This window comes from Podarcis pityusensis, assembly GCF_964106645.2.
Source record: "Podarcis pityusensis genome assembly, chromosome: 2".
Classification (NCBI taxonomy): Eukaryota; Metazoa; Chordata; class Lepidosauria; order Squamata; family Lacertidae; genus Podarcis; species Podarcis pityusensis.
In genome coordinates, this window is record NC_138029.1 from 3,324,505 (window position 1) to 3,339,956 (window position 15,452).

General features: G+C 46.1%; 1 protein-coding gene across 8 annotated transcripts in view; it reads left to right on the forward strand.

Moving 5' to 3' along the window:
* HDAC7 (histone deacetylase 7) overlaps nt 1-15,452 on the forward strand; it is a 181,232-nt gene that overhangs the window by 156,492 nt on the left and 9,288 nt on the right. For 7 of the 8 annotated variants that reach the window (XM_080989854.1, XM_080989855.1, XM_080989852.1 and 4 more), the window contains 5 exons: nt 1,757-1,864; nt 4,335-4,390; nt 6,450-6,537; nt 6,971-7,090; nt 12,462-12,559. In XM_080989854.1, the coding sequence (XP_080845980.1) occupies nt 1,757-1,864; nt 4,335-4,390; nt 6,450-6,537; nt 6,971-7,090; nt 12,462-12,559 (470 nt within the window). Of the gene's footprint in view, nt 1-909; nt 1,256-1,756; nt 1,865-4,334; nt 4,391-6,449; nt 6,538-6,970; nt 7,091-12,461; nt 12,560-15,452 lie in introns of those variants that run through there. The other variant, XR_013981400.1, reaches the window with a different exon arrangement.

Genomic DNA, 15,452 nt, shown 5'->3' on the forward strand with positions numbered 1-15,452 from the left:
AAAGGCCTGCTTCTCACTAAAGTCTTAAACTGGTGCTGCCCCACTTCAGACTGCAGATGTGGTGGGAAGGGGGGCCCTCACATGGCAGGATGCTCCTCTGTACATTAGTCAGCATAGAAAACTAGATGCCAAGACAAGGCTGTTCCATGACATCTAGTGTACTACATAGGACAGGTTTGCATTATTTTTATTTGGTTTTTTGTATGGGGGAGGATTTTACCAGGTGAGCCTCCTCTGAAATGGTACAGCCTGTGCATGTGCTTACCATCTCTGTTAGAACTAGGCCTTATGCTTGCAACTTCCAGAAATCAATAGCTTTAAGGGGGTGATCATCCACACATCACCTACATCTTCAAATGCACATGTATTTCCATTGTGGCTGCCTCTTCAGCTTTGGAGCTCAGACATAGCCCTGCCAAACCTACAGCTCCCCCCACCCACAGAAATTGATGAGGGTCTTGACAGACTTAATGGTTCTGTTGTGCCTGTTTTAGCAATGTGCTAGATGCTGTATGATTTTTTAATTGCATTTTTCTTGCTTCTTTTGTTCCTTACATTTTATTTTATTGCATTAAAAATGAGTCCCATAAAATACAATATGAGAAATAAAAGAAGCAATGAAAAGACAATTAAAAAATTAACATGAGTATTAAATGCGGACACACCGTGGGCCACCTGAGTGAAGCTCGCAGACTGCGGGTGGCCCCCTGGTCACAGTTTGGGAGCCCCCTCATTGCCTCTGAGGTGGGAATAGGGTTAGTTTGGGGGGGATCTTCCCCATCCCTCCTTCTCTCTGTCTCTTGTGTCCCCCCTCCCTCTGGGCGCTCTGCCACGCTCACTTTTGTTCATGGCCTTCTTGCGTGCCTCTTCTGTTTTCTGTTTTTGTTTTTTTCTCGCTCTCTTTTCCAGGATGCTGCCTCCCAGCCCAGCCCTGTTCTCCTTCTCTTTAACCTCTTGCGCGCTCTTTCTCTTGGGCCTCTCTGTACCTTCATTCCTCTTCCTTCCCCTTGTCCTTACGGATGGGCCTTGGCTCCTCTCCCCCTCCCCCCCCCGCCCCCCTGCACCCAGAGAGAAAGAGAGGGAGAGCGAGAGAAGCGCGCCCGGAGCAGTCAGGCAGAAGGGGGGTTCTGCTCACACATGGAGTTGATCAGAAGAGAATCTCTGAGGTTTTCCGGCTCTTACTTTGCCGATGACGTGATCCTGATCAAACCAAGATGTTTGTTTTTTGGGGAAAAAATCAAATAGAATCAAGAAGGTAAAAAGAATGGGTTCTTCCTGCCCCTACTTTGTTGCCTAGAGGGGGTTGTACTGGGCAAGTCGAGCCCCACTGGACTGCAGCCTTGGGGGGGAGGATGGTGTTAAGGCTGTGGGAGCCCCACAAAAACTTTGATTTGTTGGGGACCACATTTCCATGGTTAATCATGAATGAGCACTTTTTGCATGCAAAGTGCTGAGCGATTCTTATTTGCCCTCACAGCAGCCCTGTGAGGCAGATTCCTTGAAAATGCCTTTTTAATAGGCAGAGAACTAAGTCTGGAAGGTGACTTATCCTGGGCCGTTCAGTGACCTCTGAGCGGAGTTGGTGTTTGAATCCAAACCTCCTTGGGCCAAAGTTAAAGGTCTGCCCTGGGGGGTCTTTCCAGTGCTTTTATAGCCCTGTGTGCTCCTATCCTGCCATTGTGTGATCTGGGATTAGATGGGGGCCCTTCACCAAGGCGCTGTGGGCTAACCTCTCTTCATTTCCTCCTGCGTCCAGGTGGACAGCGACACCATCTGGAACGAGCTGCACTCCAGCAATGCGGCACGCTGGGCAGCTGGCAGCGTCACAGAACTGGCCTTCAAAGTGGCCAGCAGGCAGCTCAAGGTAAGAGGATGACAGGAAGGCAGGGCAGCCCTCCTTCCACGAAGGAGCACGTGTCTCTGCAGATTCTGCAGAGAATCTCTGAGCAGAATTGCACAGAATTTCAACAAACCTCTCCACAGCACTGTCTATTTTTGTCCTTTTCTTTCTTTTTGCTGCCACCACCCAAATTGTCAGAGTGCTAAGAGGGGGAGAAAAAATTTGCTTGCAGGTGTTGGATGAGGCCCCCAAACCAGCCACCCCTGGTGTATAGGGCCGAAGTCTCTACAGTTTGTAGGCTCTGAGTTCATAGCAGAGAAATACACTTCTGGAAGTGGCTTGGAAAAGACAAAGGCATGGAGATGATTCCCGCAAATGCATAGACAGGCTATTTATATTCTTTGTCCTCAGCATCTCATATTTCTTTGGGTGATATCCATCATTAGTCAGATGCAGAGCAGACCCATTGGAATCTGTGGCCACTGATTAGACTGGATCAACTCTGGTTATGACCCATGTTGGCTATAACCCACCCTTCCTTCCTTCCTTCCTTCCTTCCTTCCTTCCTTTCTTTCTTTCTTTGTGTCTAGTCCTCATTTTTGCATGGGGTGGAGGGTGGATCAAGGAATGCCTTTCTATAGCTAGTCCTTCATCCATTCTGTCTCCAGTTTCACTGTCAGATATTCCAAGCCATTTAATAAACCAGGAATCTGAAAAGCTGATGCAAAACTCAGCAGATGTGTGGAAATAGATGTGATTTGCAATCTGATGAGGCTGATTAGAGTTTCTCAAAAGTTTTGATTTGTTATGGTGCAGAACACACACGCATCTGAAGAGAGGGGAGACTGTTCCAGTAGACTTACTGTGAGAAATTGCTGCTATTAGGAACTCACAGTAAGGTCTTGCTCAAAAATCACATCCTGCAGTGAAGTCACAATGGCAGCTGGGAGGAGGAGTGCCTTTTCTGTAGTGGCCCCAAGGCTTTGGCATAAACTTCAGAGGAGGTATAGCAATGTTTCCTTTTGCTGGGTTTTCAGTTGGGGGGGTGCCCATTTCTATTCACAGACATTTGGCAATTGCACTAGGGACATTTTAATTAAGGCTAATCTGAATGTTTACCTATTTCCATTTTCAGGCTGAATTTCTCTCTCTCTCTTGATGAGGGAAAATACTCCCCCCCCCCAAAAAAAAAACACCCCCACATCCCACCCCTTTAATGGTCAGCTTTTTCAAGCCTATTCACTGCTGCTCGTTTCCCTTCTCATTGCCTACTTTTGGCACATCCCGCCCCCAGTAGAGTGAACCCAGTCACTCAGGGCAAACATAATGGCTGTGATGGTGTCACATTTAAGTATTGATGACATCACCAAGGGCAAACAAAATCAGCTGAGAGTGAGGGCAAACGTTTAAATGTATAGCTTTAATCCTCAATGTGGTATATGTCTGTCAGTTTTAAATTGTGTTTACATGAGTTTGCTGTTATTTCCTTTAGATGTATAGTTTGATGGAGTGAGCAGTGTTATAACTGATTTTATAAAGCCACCCCAAACTACAAGAGAGGCAAATAAATCAGAAACAGCATTTGTTTTAAATGAATCATGCCTGACAGGTTTTATAATATATTATCAAACCAGAGTTACACATTTCTTAGATAACATTCTTTCTGTTCCAAGAGTGTTTAAGAGATCATGTTATACAAAACACCTTTCTCAAAATGCCAGTATTTTCATCAGCACATTTTGTTTAATAGGTTGGATCCAGAGCAAGCAAAGTGCACTTGTTTCCCATTGGAAATCAGTGGGACTCATCTTAGTCACGACTCAGTTTTCATCTGGATTTAAATGGGAACTGAGTTAAGCGCTTCTTTGTCTAACCATTTCAGTGGAATAGTCAAGCACAGGTTTAAGTCTTTCCCACCAAAATCGGCCAGATCTTACCCAAAGGAACAGCCTTCTTAGTATGTTGCTTCAAAAAACCAATAAAGAGTGATATGGCATCTTTAAGGCCAACTCATTTATTGGGGGGGGGTCCTAACACACAAACAAACACACCAAACCTCATTTATTCTGTTTGGGGCCCAAAGCCGATCTTGTCAGATGCTAGAAATAGTCACCTAAGTGACAGAAGCGCTTTGCTTTGGCTGTGATGTGCCTTTGAAATGTAATGAATACAGTAAGTACAGTAACTACATCTAAAGAATAATGAGACCAAGGCAAAAGAAAAAGAAAACAGAAGAAAATCCAGTTATTTAACTTACAGCCACATATATTCAGACATGATTCGAAACAAGTAGAAGTCAAAAACCACTTCACTTATGATTACTCATCCAATATCTATGATTTGATACTCAGACCTTTAAAATATCCTTGAAGCACTTGTTTTATTTTAAGCAATGTAGATATTAGTAATGACAGCAACTGTAATAGCAATGATGTCGCAATGCTGTTTATCAAACCAGTCACCCATTTTTTGTTTTCTATAATTTTTTTTGCAGAATGGCTTTGCTGTTGTACGACCTCCTGGACACCATGCAGACCCCTCAACTGCAATGTAAGGACTGCACCTCTCAGGGAGGAATTTCTTTTGTGCTGTTATGATAGTTCCATCTGCAGAAGCATTTCTGCTTGCCAGACAGAACAACCCCCTCTCTCCTCCCCCACATGCTCTTTAAGGGTTTCTCCCAGAACCACGTTGTGCTAACTGGAGGTTTTGTGCAGCTTGCGATAGCTTGCCCTTTGTCCAATCTGGCCCTTTGTCCTCTCCTTCCTGCGTCAACAGCTTTTCATCCTAATGAGAAGGTGCCCTTTGAGCCCATCATCCCAGTGCTCCAGACTTTGCACCATTTCCCAGTTGCAATCCAGGCACCATTTGAGATGCTAGTCTTAACCTATAGAAAGTGCTGAAAGTCTTGGCCTGTACAAGAAACAACGGCACTTGAAGGATTCACCTTGGTGCAGACATGTGAGTTGCATCACTTCAGTGCACAGCACCTGTTGGCTCTCAGCTCAGCACATGAAAAGGTTCCAGTGAAAAGCATGGTGTCTGAGACAATGTGAAAGGTTTGCATGTGGTGTCTGACCCCTGGTTGCTCATTCACACATGCATGTCACCACCTGATGCTGAGCTCAGGCTTTGGCAAGTCTCCAGGAGAAAACAGTTTTCTGGTGGTGAGGGGGTCAAAAATGTGTCCTTGTGACGCACTTTTGTGGAGTCCGAAAGAGGTGCATGAATGGAATAGTGCGGGGGGGGGCACTAGGGGCGCATCAGAAGATGGCTGACCACAACATCTCTCCGACCCACACAAGGTAATTTGGAGGCTGTGATGGGAGTAAATAGCCTCCCTACCCCCCCCCCAGGATTGGGGGGGCTGCCCTTGCCTGCTGTGCCCTATACCACCCCCGAATTTGTGGGGATGGGGGCACTAGGCAGAATGCCCTCCTGTGGGATCTCGGCGCTCCTGGACACTGTCTCTGGTCCGCGCCACTAGCTGCAAGAACTTCAAAAGAAACAATTAGGAGGAAGCGAATGCACATATTTCAAGGAAGGAGGGGGAGTAAAGACTGCTAACAGAAGAGATCTCTGATAAACAAGACGAGTTGGAGGAACAAGAATTAACCAGATGAAGATACACCAAGACTCGGTATGGCAAAAGGACTGGATGGGGGAGGGGGGGAAAACTTTCCTTTCTTTCCTCTATGTGATTAAACAAGAATCCCCCCCCTCACAAGTCAGAAATGTCGTTTGAAGGACTTAAGCTGTGGATTTATGTCTGTGTGGAGATAAACTTTCTAACCAAAGCATGCTTTAAGAAGAGCGTGGAATGTATAAGGGCTTTGGAATGACACAGTTAAAAATACTGTCGCCATATTGGGAAGTTCTGTCGGAGGACTTAAGTCTGGGAGGAGAAATAGAGCTGTTTTTATATTGTGGGTGAAACTCCTCAGAGGGACTTAAGAACGACAGTTCTGTGATTAATGATGGAAAGAGTGATGTTATCTATGAATGCAATGATATATGGAAACCATCTCGATTTGAGGATTGGATGAACGGAAAATTCACACAGGATTATTATTGGTGTTTATCGGCTTAAGGAGATTATCAGAAGAGATCATAAAGAAAAAAGAGAAAATATACGAACAAGATGAGATGTGGAAACAGCAAGATAAGACTGGATAGAATTATGAACTTTGTTTGGACTGATTTGGAGATTAACGCAGTAGCAAGAAGATGATCAGAATCCCCCTTCGGATCTTGAAATATGGGTCCCCTCAACAAAATTTAAAATTCGGCTTTGTAATTCGGAATTTATGTGATGTGATTTGATTTGATTTGATTGGTCAGTTAATAAAAATTATTTTTTTAAAAAAAGGAATAGCGCAACAGATTTCATCACCTTTGCTGCTTGTGATCTGGTCCTCTTGAGTAATGTCAAAATTTGGTCCATATTATAAGACTTGCCTTTGACAAGGGACAGGGAGTAGTCCATTCCATGGAGGCAACGGTGCACAAGGGAGAGCCTTGGGTGCCCCAGGTGTGGGGGGTGGGGGAGTACCCCAGGGCACTGTCTGTCTTGGATGCTGACCTTCTTGCCTTCCTCCTTCCTTGCCAGGGGCTTCTGCTTCTTCAATTCAGTGGCAATTGCAGCCAGGCAGCTTCAGCAGAAAGGGAAAATCAACAAGATTCTTATCATAGATTGGGTGAGTCTCCAAGCTGGTCTTTCTCCGTCTTCTCAAGACTGCAGGTTGGTTTCCCATGATTCGTGCAGAGATGTAGAATGTAAGCTTAGGGTTCCTCAAGCAGGCGAGGCAGTGAGAGTAGATGGCCAGCAGCTTCCCACTCCCACCCCTCCAGAACGAGGTACATCCAGAATCCTCTTTCTGTACTTTTCGTTGGATGCTGAAGATGCATCTCTTTACACACCTGGCCTTTAACCCCTGAGATATTTATTTTAGGGCACCACCCTGGTGTTTGGATTGTAATCTGTTTAAACTGTTTTTAATATTGCATTTTTAAATTGTTGTAACCCATCCCGTGACTTTGTAGTGGAGAGCGAATCAGAAATCTAATCAGTAATAATAATAATAACAGCATTCTCTCACATTGTCTTGCCCTCTTCCTGCTCCTCCTCAGGATGTTCACCATGGCAATGGGACTCAGCAAGTGTTCTACAGGGACCCAAATGTCCTCTACATGTCTTTGCATCGCCATGATGATGGCAACTTCTTCCCTGGAAGCGGAGCAGCCGAGGAGGTGAGCTTCTGTTGATTGAATCTCTTCTGCACAACCCTGGAAAGACAGCCCCTTGTTAGGGGAAAGTGGGTAGGAGATAGGACAGGTTGGGGGAACTTGTGTCCCTCCAGATTCTGTTGGATTGCAGCTCCTATCATCCCTGACTATTCACCATGTGAGCCGGGGCTGATGAGAGCCAGCAACATCTGGAGGGGCACAGGGTCTGCATCCCTGAGGCAGGAGGTATCTCAGAATTGAGGAATGCAAGCCAAGCAACATTGTTTTATAGCCAGTGTGGTTCAACAAATAGTGATTTTTTGCTTCTGGAGACCTGACTTCAAATCCTGACTTAGCAGCTTTGGGTAGAATCTTGTGTAGTGCTAAAGTGAACGCCCTGTGGGACATATTTGGGAGAAGAAAAGGGTAAAGAGTAAACCCTACACAAGAAAATTCCTTCCTGTAGCACCTTAAAGACCAACTAAGTTAGTTCTTGGTATAAGCTTTCGTGTGCATGCACACTTCTTCAGATACACTGAAACAGAAGTTACCAGATCCTTCTATATATTGAGAAGGTGGGGAGGGGTATTACTTAGAAGGGTGGTGGGAATCGGAGATTGGCAGATAGCTGAGATGAGCCTGTTGACGACTCTTAACGACTGTAATAGGTCTTACAGGAAAAGGCAAGGGGTGAGAAGGTGAGAAATGGCTTAGTCATGTATAATGAGATAAGAATCCGATGTCTCTCAGAGACATCGGATTCTTATCTCATTATACATGACTAAGCCATTTCTCACCTTCTCACCCCTTGCCTTTTCCTGTAAGACCTATTACAGTCGTTAAGAGTCGTCAACAGGCTCATCTCAGCTATCTGCCAATCTCCGATTCCCACCACCCTTCTAAGTAATACCCCTCCCCACCTTCTCAATATATAGAAGGATCTGGTAACTTCTGTTTCAGTGTATCTGAAGAAGTGTGCATGCACACGAAAGCTTATACCAAGAACTAACTTAGTTGGTCTTTAAGGTGCTACAGGAAGGAATTTTTTTATTTCGACTATGGCAGACCAACACGGCTACCCATCTGTAACCCTACACAAGAGTTCCTAAGATGGTTGGATGGTGCCTTGTACGCCTCCTTCCTGTAACTCCTGCAGCCAAACTGGTGACAAACATCTTGCTCTGCTTTCCTGTGGACCACATCACTTGGCTTAGAGTGGGGTTTGTCACCTGGGCAGCCCAGGACCTCCAGACACACTGCCCAGGCTTGCATCCCAGAGAGGTCACTTTGGTGCTGTGAATGCAGTGAAAACAATGCAGGAGGTAGCAGTTACGAGTTGCCAGTCTCAGCAGCCACAGCAGGAGCTGTGATTCTCTAGTGGTTTGACTTCTCCCCTGGAGGCACACTCCATTGTCTCTCGAGACAGACGGATGCCAACAGCAAAGCTAAAGCAAACATTTCTTTGGTGCAAGGATTTCTACTTGTGCATAGGAATGTTCTCCCTCTCTCCTCCCTCTGCCCACATGCCCTCTAAAAATCTGTTCAAGTAAGCAGATATGGGGAGAGTGTGGGGTATGAAGAGGAGAGAGGGGAAGCCCCATTTCACAAGTGCTGACAGGTCTCATCTGTAGAACAGTACCACATGCACTCACCATGTGACCGTGAATGGATTGCTACATCACAAGGGCCCAGGAGTGATAGGTGTTTGGTGCCTCCACCAAGAAAAAGAAAGAAAAGAATATGGGCGATGCAAATGTTTGTCCACAAATGACAGCAAGTTTGTATCATCCACCAGATCCCTGAAATAAAACTAGCCCAAGAATTGACTGATCCATTCAAACTGATAAACGGAACCCAGCACTCTCCCTCACTGCTTCTTTATGATTGCCCAGTCACAATATTGCGGAAATGGGAGGTGGCAGAGCTGGCAGAATGTTCCCTTCTGCTGGAGTCAAACAACATCTGGAGGGCCTCCAGTCCCCATCCCTCTCATAAAAGCACAGGACCCTCCCAGGGACGAGGCCTACCAACCTCATGCTCTCTTATCTCCATGGCCCACAGCCCTCAAGCCTCTATTCTACCTGCCCTTCCTTCAGGTTTCTCTGTTTCTCCCCTTTTCTTTCAGCCACCCTTCCTCTGAGCACTCTGACCTATAATTTCTCTACCTTCTAAGGTCTCTTCCCAACCAGCTTCCCAGAACTTAGTCTTACACAGGTAGTTCAGTTTTCCCAGTTTTCCTCCTGACTGACCAACTTTGTTCCCTGAGCAACTGGGGCACTGGTGGACACATCAGCTCAAGCAGTCAGGAGGTTACACTGTCTGAAGTGCAATGCAGTATGAATAAGCCCTTGGAAACCTACCAGGATTTAAGCAGTGGCTGCTTCCAGTATTTACATACCACATTCACCCATATTCACAAGGTTTTAAATGACAAAAATTCCCAGTTAGGAGCAGAAGAGCCCTCTTTGAAGGCTGGGGAAAGCATTCTCAGGGGAGAACTCCTTATGGCAATACTGGAGAGCTCTAGCAGGAGATGGTGGGGATTCCTGCAAGCCAAGGGTTGGGGAGAGTCGGCCAAACTCCCTTTGTCATTTCAAATCCATCATGTTTTACAACCTGCTTTCAAAGGGGCTTAGCGCTGAGAGTGGCCAGAACTATAGTTGGCTCCCATCTGGTTCTCATCTTTCCCTGTGAGCAGGAGATATCAAAGGGGCTGAGGGATTGTTTATGATGCTGTGCGAATCCCTGTGAGACTGTGGCGTATCACCCGAGGCTCCCCTCCCTGCGCTTTATGAGCTGTTTCCCCCTCCTTCATCTGCCCCACTGTCTATTTTGATGTTGCAGCTCTGCCGAGACGCAGGACTGGAGCAGAATTCTCAGGGCCTCTAGTATGGGTCCCTCCCCCCCTCCCTCCCTCCCTCCCTCCCTCCCTCCCTCCCTCCCAACTAGCATACAAGTTAAGATATAGATGTGCAGAACTACAGGCAACAACCGTTTGGTGGGGGGGTAATTTCTGACCCTCACGTGTGTCAATGCCCCCACCCCTGTTATGCCCCCTTTTCTGGCCATTTCTGGGTTGTGGTGATGTACAATGTTAATTGGACATGCATAAATTTGTCGTCTTTACACCAAATATTATCTTCTCCCTCCCACCCACCCACTGCCCCCATCACCCATTCCCATTTGATTTTGTTTGATTACCCTTGCTACCATGGAAAAAGGCCACTGCTCTGGTCCCTCCTGCAAAATTCCTGCCCTGTCCTGTCACCTGGTTGCATCCCAAAGATGATGAAGGCTGTGGAGCAAGCTCCAACAGCTGGCATGCAACTCAAAGTTCCACAAGGACCATTGAATTACATGTAATAAAAGTTAGTATATGCCAGTCCTGCTGTGGGCTATGTTTGCTCTCTGTTTACAGCAATAAAAAGCCATATTTGGGGACCTAAGTTACCTCCAGGGTCAGCAGGCGTCTGCCTCTGAATACCACTTGCTAGGGATCACAAGCAGGAGAATGCTGTTGCCCTCATGTCCTGCTTGTGGTCTTCCCATGGGGACATCAGGCTGGCCAGGGTGGAAAACAGGGTGCTGCATGAGCCTTTGGTTGGCTCCAGCAGGGGCTGCTCTTTTGACATGCTTTGGACTTGCAATTTCATTTGGCATTATGGTGTGTGGTGCAAGCATTTAGACACACGCACACAAGTGCACATGACCATGCGCACATGCACACAGACAAGCCCCAAACTCTCTGCGGTATCACCAATGCCAGATCAGCACTCAAGTTTTGAGATAATTTTTGATTTAGCTGGCAATGTAGAACTGGGGCCACCCTGCAGAGGGGTAAAGAAGTCAGTGTGCGTCCTGTACATAGAGCTGCAGCTTGGAAGAAGTAGCTAATCCTCTGCTCACGTTCTTAAAGTATCACACCACATGAGCATATTTCAGAAAGGAACAACTGCCCATGCTATTCGTCAAAAACTTCTGTTGCTTTTCTGAAACACTTTTGTACATGAATTTGGCCTCACAGCTATGAGCTGTTCCCCATACAAATCTTTTCAGGCTCCAAAATTCTTTGGGAGACGCCTTACTCTGGATCTCATGTGCAGTGCCAAAAGGGCAGGGTCTTCTGAAAGGTGACACTGCAGTCCTGGACAAAGATCCATCAAGCCACATTAAAATTACAGTGGTACCTCGGGTTGCATACGCTTCAGGTTACAGACTCCGCTAACCCAGAAATATTACCTTGGGTTAAGAACTTTGCTTCAGGATGAGAACAGAACTCGTGCAGCAGCGGTGCAGCGGCAGCAGGAGGCCCCATTAGCTAAAGTGGTGCTTCAGGTTAAGAACAGTTTCAGGTTAAGAACAGACCTCCACAACGAATTAAGTACTTAACCCGAGGTACCACTGTACTGCTTTAGCAGCAATGTGAAAACCTTTCACTGTTGTGATAGGATCCTGGATCCCCTGACATTACTTACAAGTACTCAATCGTTTAAATTTTGATTTCTTACAATCTGGGGTTTTTATTTTAAAAAACTTCTTTTGTGCATTGCATTCAGTACATGTTTAGAAAGACACATTAATACATTTAAGAAATGGATATATATTGTCATCACCATAAGGCTGTTTCCTCTAGTGAGTCTTAAAATGCCATTGTGTCCCCATCCATCATGCAGCACAGAAAAGAGCCAATTTTAATTTGAACTAGGAAAATGTTACGAAAACACCTTGCTTATCCCCAATATTTTTCCTCTAGGCATTGCTGGACTACAGTTCCCATCATCCCTGACCACTGACTGTGGTGCTAGCTGGGGCTGATGGGAGTTGAAGTCCAACAACTTATAAAGACACCCCCGCCCCCAGATTGGAGAAGCTGTCTGTGGTTCGTCACCAGTCCCTCTCCTTCCCAAAGAAAAACACAGCACCTGGGTTCTCCTGTCCTGAGAAGTTGAGGATTGGCTTTGTACTTTAAAGAACATTTTTAAAAGTTTGCATTTGGACCTCTATTTTGCAAGCCACTGTGATATGATCACACAGAAGCAAAGTATATTTAAAAACTGATTCAAGGACACATCTCCAAGTTACATTGTTTGTGCTGCTGTTTTTCCTGCTATTGTAAGCAATTCCATAGATACCCAGTGTTGATGAGAGTGTATCCAATTTGCCTGGGTCTTCTGAGCATGTTATCTAGTACATCAAGAAACCCAGTGTGGCCACCATGGAGCATTCAGTTTCTCATGCTTCTCTCATCACAGCTGAATGCAGGGGGGTGGGAGGGGGCGAAGCTGAAGTCTGACTCCTCCCTGATTCTTTTTTAAATAAAAGCTCCCTTTGTATGGCTGAGATGGGCCAGAAGAACACACTGCATAAGGAGCCTCTGTGTTGTTTTCTCTTTTAGGTGGGCTCTGGTGCTGGAGAGGGCTTCACCGTCAACGTTGCTTGGACAGGTGGCCTCGACCCACCCATGGGGGACCCCGAGTACTTAGCTGCTTTCCGGTAGGCCTCCCCTTCATGCCACACTTCCTGTGGCCCCCACAGCTTTAATGCCAGTAGAGTCTTCTTTTGGTTGCATTCGGAACGAGTGGAGGATTCAGGGTCCCTCCAGACATCCTTTTTATTGTGCATATATGATGATTTGTGCTCATGATACTATCAGGGTGGTTATATGTGATCACACTTCAATAACGCTTGTGCCTACAAAAGCTTTGGGGTGGACATACTGTTTCATTTCCAATCTGTGCATGCCCTCTAGCTTCCTGCTGAAATCCTGTGACTTTTTATACCATTTACGTTTGAGTTTATTTGTTTTCTCCCACGTTCATTGAACCATAGTGCAGTAATGCCCCTCCAGGCAGCAATTATGTCGTAACTTTGGGGAAGAAACACAGAACATTAAAGAAAGCAGGCTGATGTGTGGACCGTCCAGTGTAAATCCACTACTAATTCATTATCATTGTGTCAATGATGTGTTACAAAATACACACATACACACCACCAGTCTGGAGTTCTCCAGTCTCACAGTTCTGTTTCTCTTTGAGAAGCATTCTCTTCTTATTCACTACTGGTGGCTTAATGAAACATTGTTCTTCATTTATTTAAAATATTTGTTCTGCACCCTTCATCTCAAAGCAATCTGGACAGAGAGATATTAACTAATACACAGACACGAGTGTTGCACCACAACCAGGATACGGAAGCATAATGACAACAGATTCAGGCCACTTCTAGGTTGTCACTATTTTGCAAGTGGGATCCAGTTCCATACTGGCAAATTCAGGCTGCACATTTAAAGTGGATTTGGAAATCTAACCCACTCCCAACCCCCAAAATCAGGGGTCCCCAAACTAAGGCCCGCAGGCCGGATAAGGCCCGACGGACTCATTTATCCAGCCCGTGGCGACCGCTGCCGCCACCTGAACTTTCTGGTGCTGCGCTGCACAGCTGCCCACTTCTGGGTCGGAGGAGCACCGGAAATAGCTTGTGCGCATGCACAAGCATTATTTGTGCATGCACACGCATTATTTCTGGGGCACATCCAGGTCGGAGGAGGCCCATGCACATGCGCACAAGCTATTTCCAGTGCTCCGACCCAGAGGTGCGCCAGAAATAGCGTGTGCGCACACGTATGGGCACGCGCGCTCCGGCCCACTGCGCAATCGGCGCTGGAGACACCGGCCCAAGGTGCAGTAAGTTTGCTGCCCGCTGCCCAAAATGGACCTTTTTTTGGTAAGGAATGTGATTGTGGGGAAAGTACTGGAAAGTGCAGGATAACTATTGTTCAACAAAGCACCATATAACCTCCCTGCAAACAAATCAGGATGAAAGCTCTACAGACAGGTTGTCCAGAAGTGACCTCAGGCATTAGTACCCATTAAGCACCTGGTCGGAAACATATGTCTTTACCTGGCATCTAAAACTGATCAGGGTTGCCCGAAGCCCTATTTCAGAAGGGGGCGGGAATTCCACATTTGAGGTGCCACTGCCAAGAAGACCCTCCCTTGGATTGCCACATGGTGAGCCTCCAAAGGTCGACTTCTGTTCTGAGTTTACAATTTAAGTCGGGAGGGAGAAACAAAAGAACGAGGAAACAGGCACAAGAGAGTAGCACATTCTAAGTTAAATGTGCTCTGCAGAACCTGAGCTGATCCTTGCAAAATCTCAGCTCTTATATTTGTTCTAAAGCTGTGCTGTTAGAAATTTTCAGTTTAAGTATCTGCACACAGTCTCAGCTTCTTCACTACTTAGCTAAGTAGGAGATACCTCAATCTGGTCTGAAAAACTTAGTAGAACGAAAGCTTGTCTGCCCTTTTGACTTTACAACATGGCAATATGAACTGTTTGAATATGGTTACTGGTTTTATATTATCTGAAGGAATGCAGAGTTGCCTGGTTTTCTTTTTATTTTCATCACGAGGGGTGGGAGTGGGGGTTGGTGGGCGGGGAGAACTTCAGAGTCAAGAAAGGAAGCCTTAAGGCTGCAATATTGAGTGTACATACTTGGAAGCGACTCTCACGGAATCCAGTGGGACTTACTTCCAAGCAAACATGATTAAACCTAGGACCAGGCTGTAAATTTCTCTTTCCTGCATTGTCAAAAGTTGCACGCACACCTCTGCTGACAGCTCCAGCACTTCCCCCAACACACACTCCTCAGGCCCTGGCCCCCATCCCTGGCTGCCCCCTAGCAAGCCATCTGGAATCCTTAAGCAAGACCCAAAGTTCTGTTTGGCCCCTTCTCACATTTGCTCTGTGGCATTTGCTTTGCTGCAGCGGGGCTTCTCCTGCTAGCCTCTCCTGCGACTCTCTGGATATTGCTGGACTACAACTCCCATCATCCCATACCATTGAACATGCTAGCTGGCAACATCCAGCAACATCTAGAGAGTCCCACATGGACTAGCCCTGCTGTGGAGGCAATGTCAGAAACATGGTCCCAGTTTCTGAGAGATTTTGGACTCCCCATGTAATAACTGCAACAATTCTATTTTTTTGTACTTTTGGAATATTCAAAGCACTTTGCAGACATTGCCTTGTTATAGTTATTACAACAGCTCTGTAAGATAGACCTGTACTCTTATCCCTGTATTTTCAAAGGAATAGGGTCTGGGGCTCCAAGAGTGTGGCTACCCAGTGACTTAATAGGAAAGGCAAAAGTGAGACCTTCCTGATTCATAACTCAGCCTCTTGTGGCCAGTCAAGACCTGATGCGTTTCATAAATTAGCGCCTGTGTTAATTATGTGAGAAAACTATATCGCAGGCACAGAGCACATACAGGGTAAGGAAACTTTTAACTCTTCCCACTCCCACAATGGTCCCAATCCAGATCACTCACACACACCATACCTGCTCTTTGCACTGTGTCTGACCTGGATGGAAGCTCTCCTTACA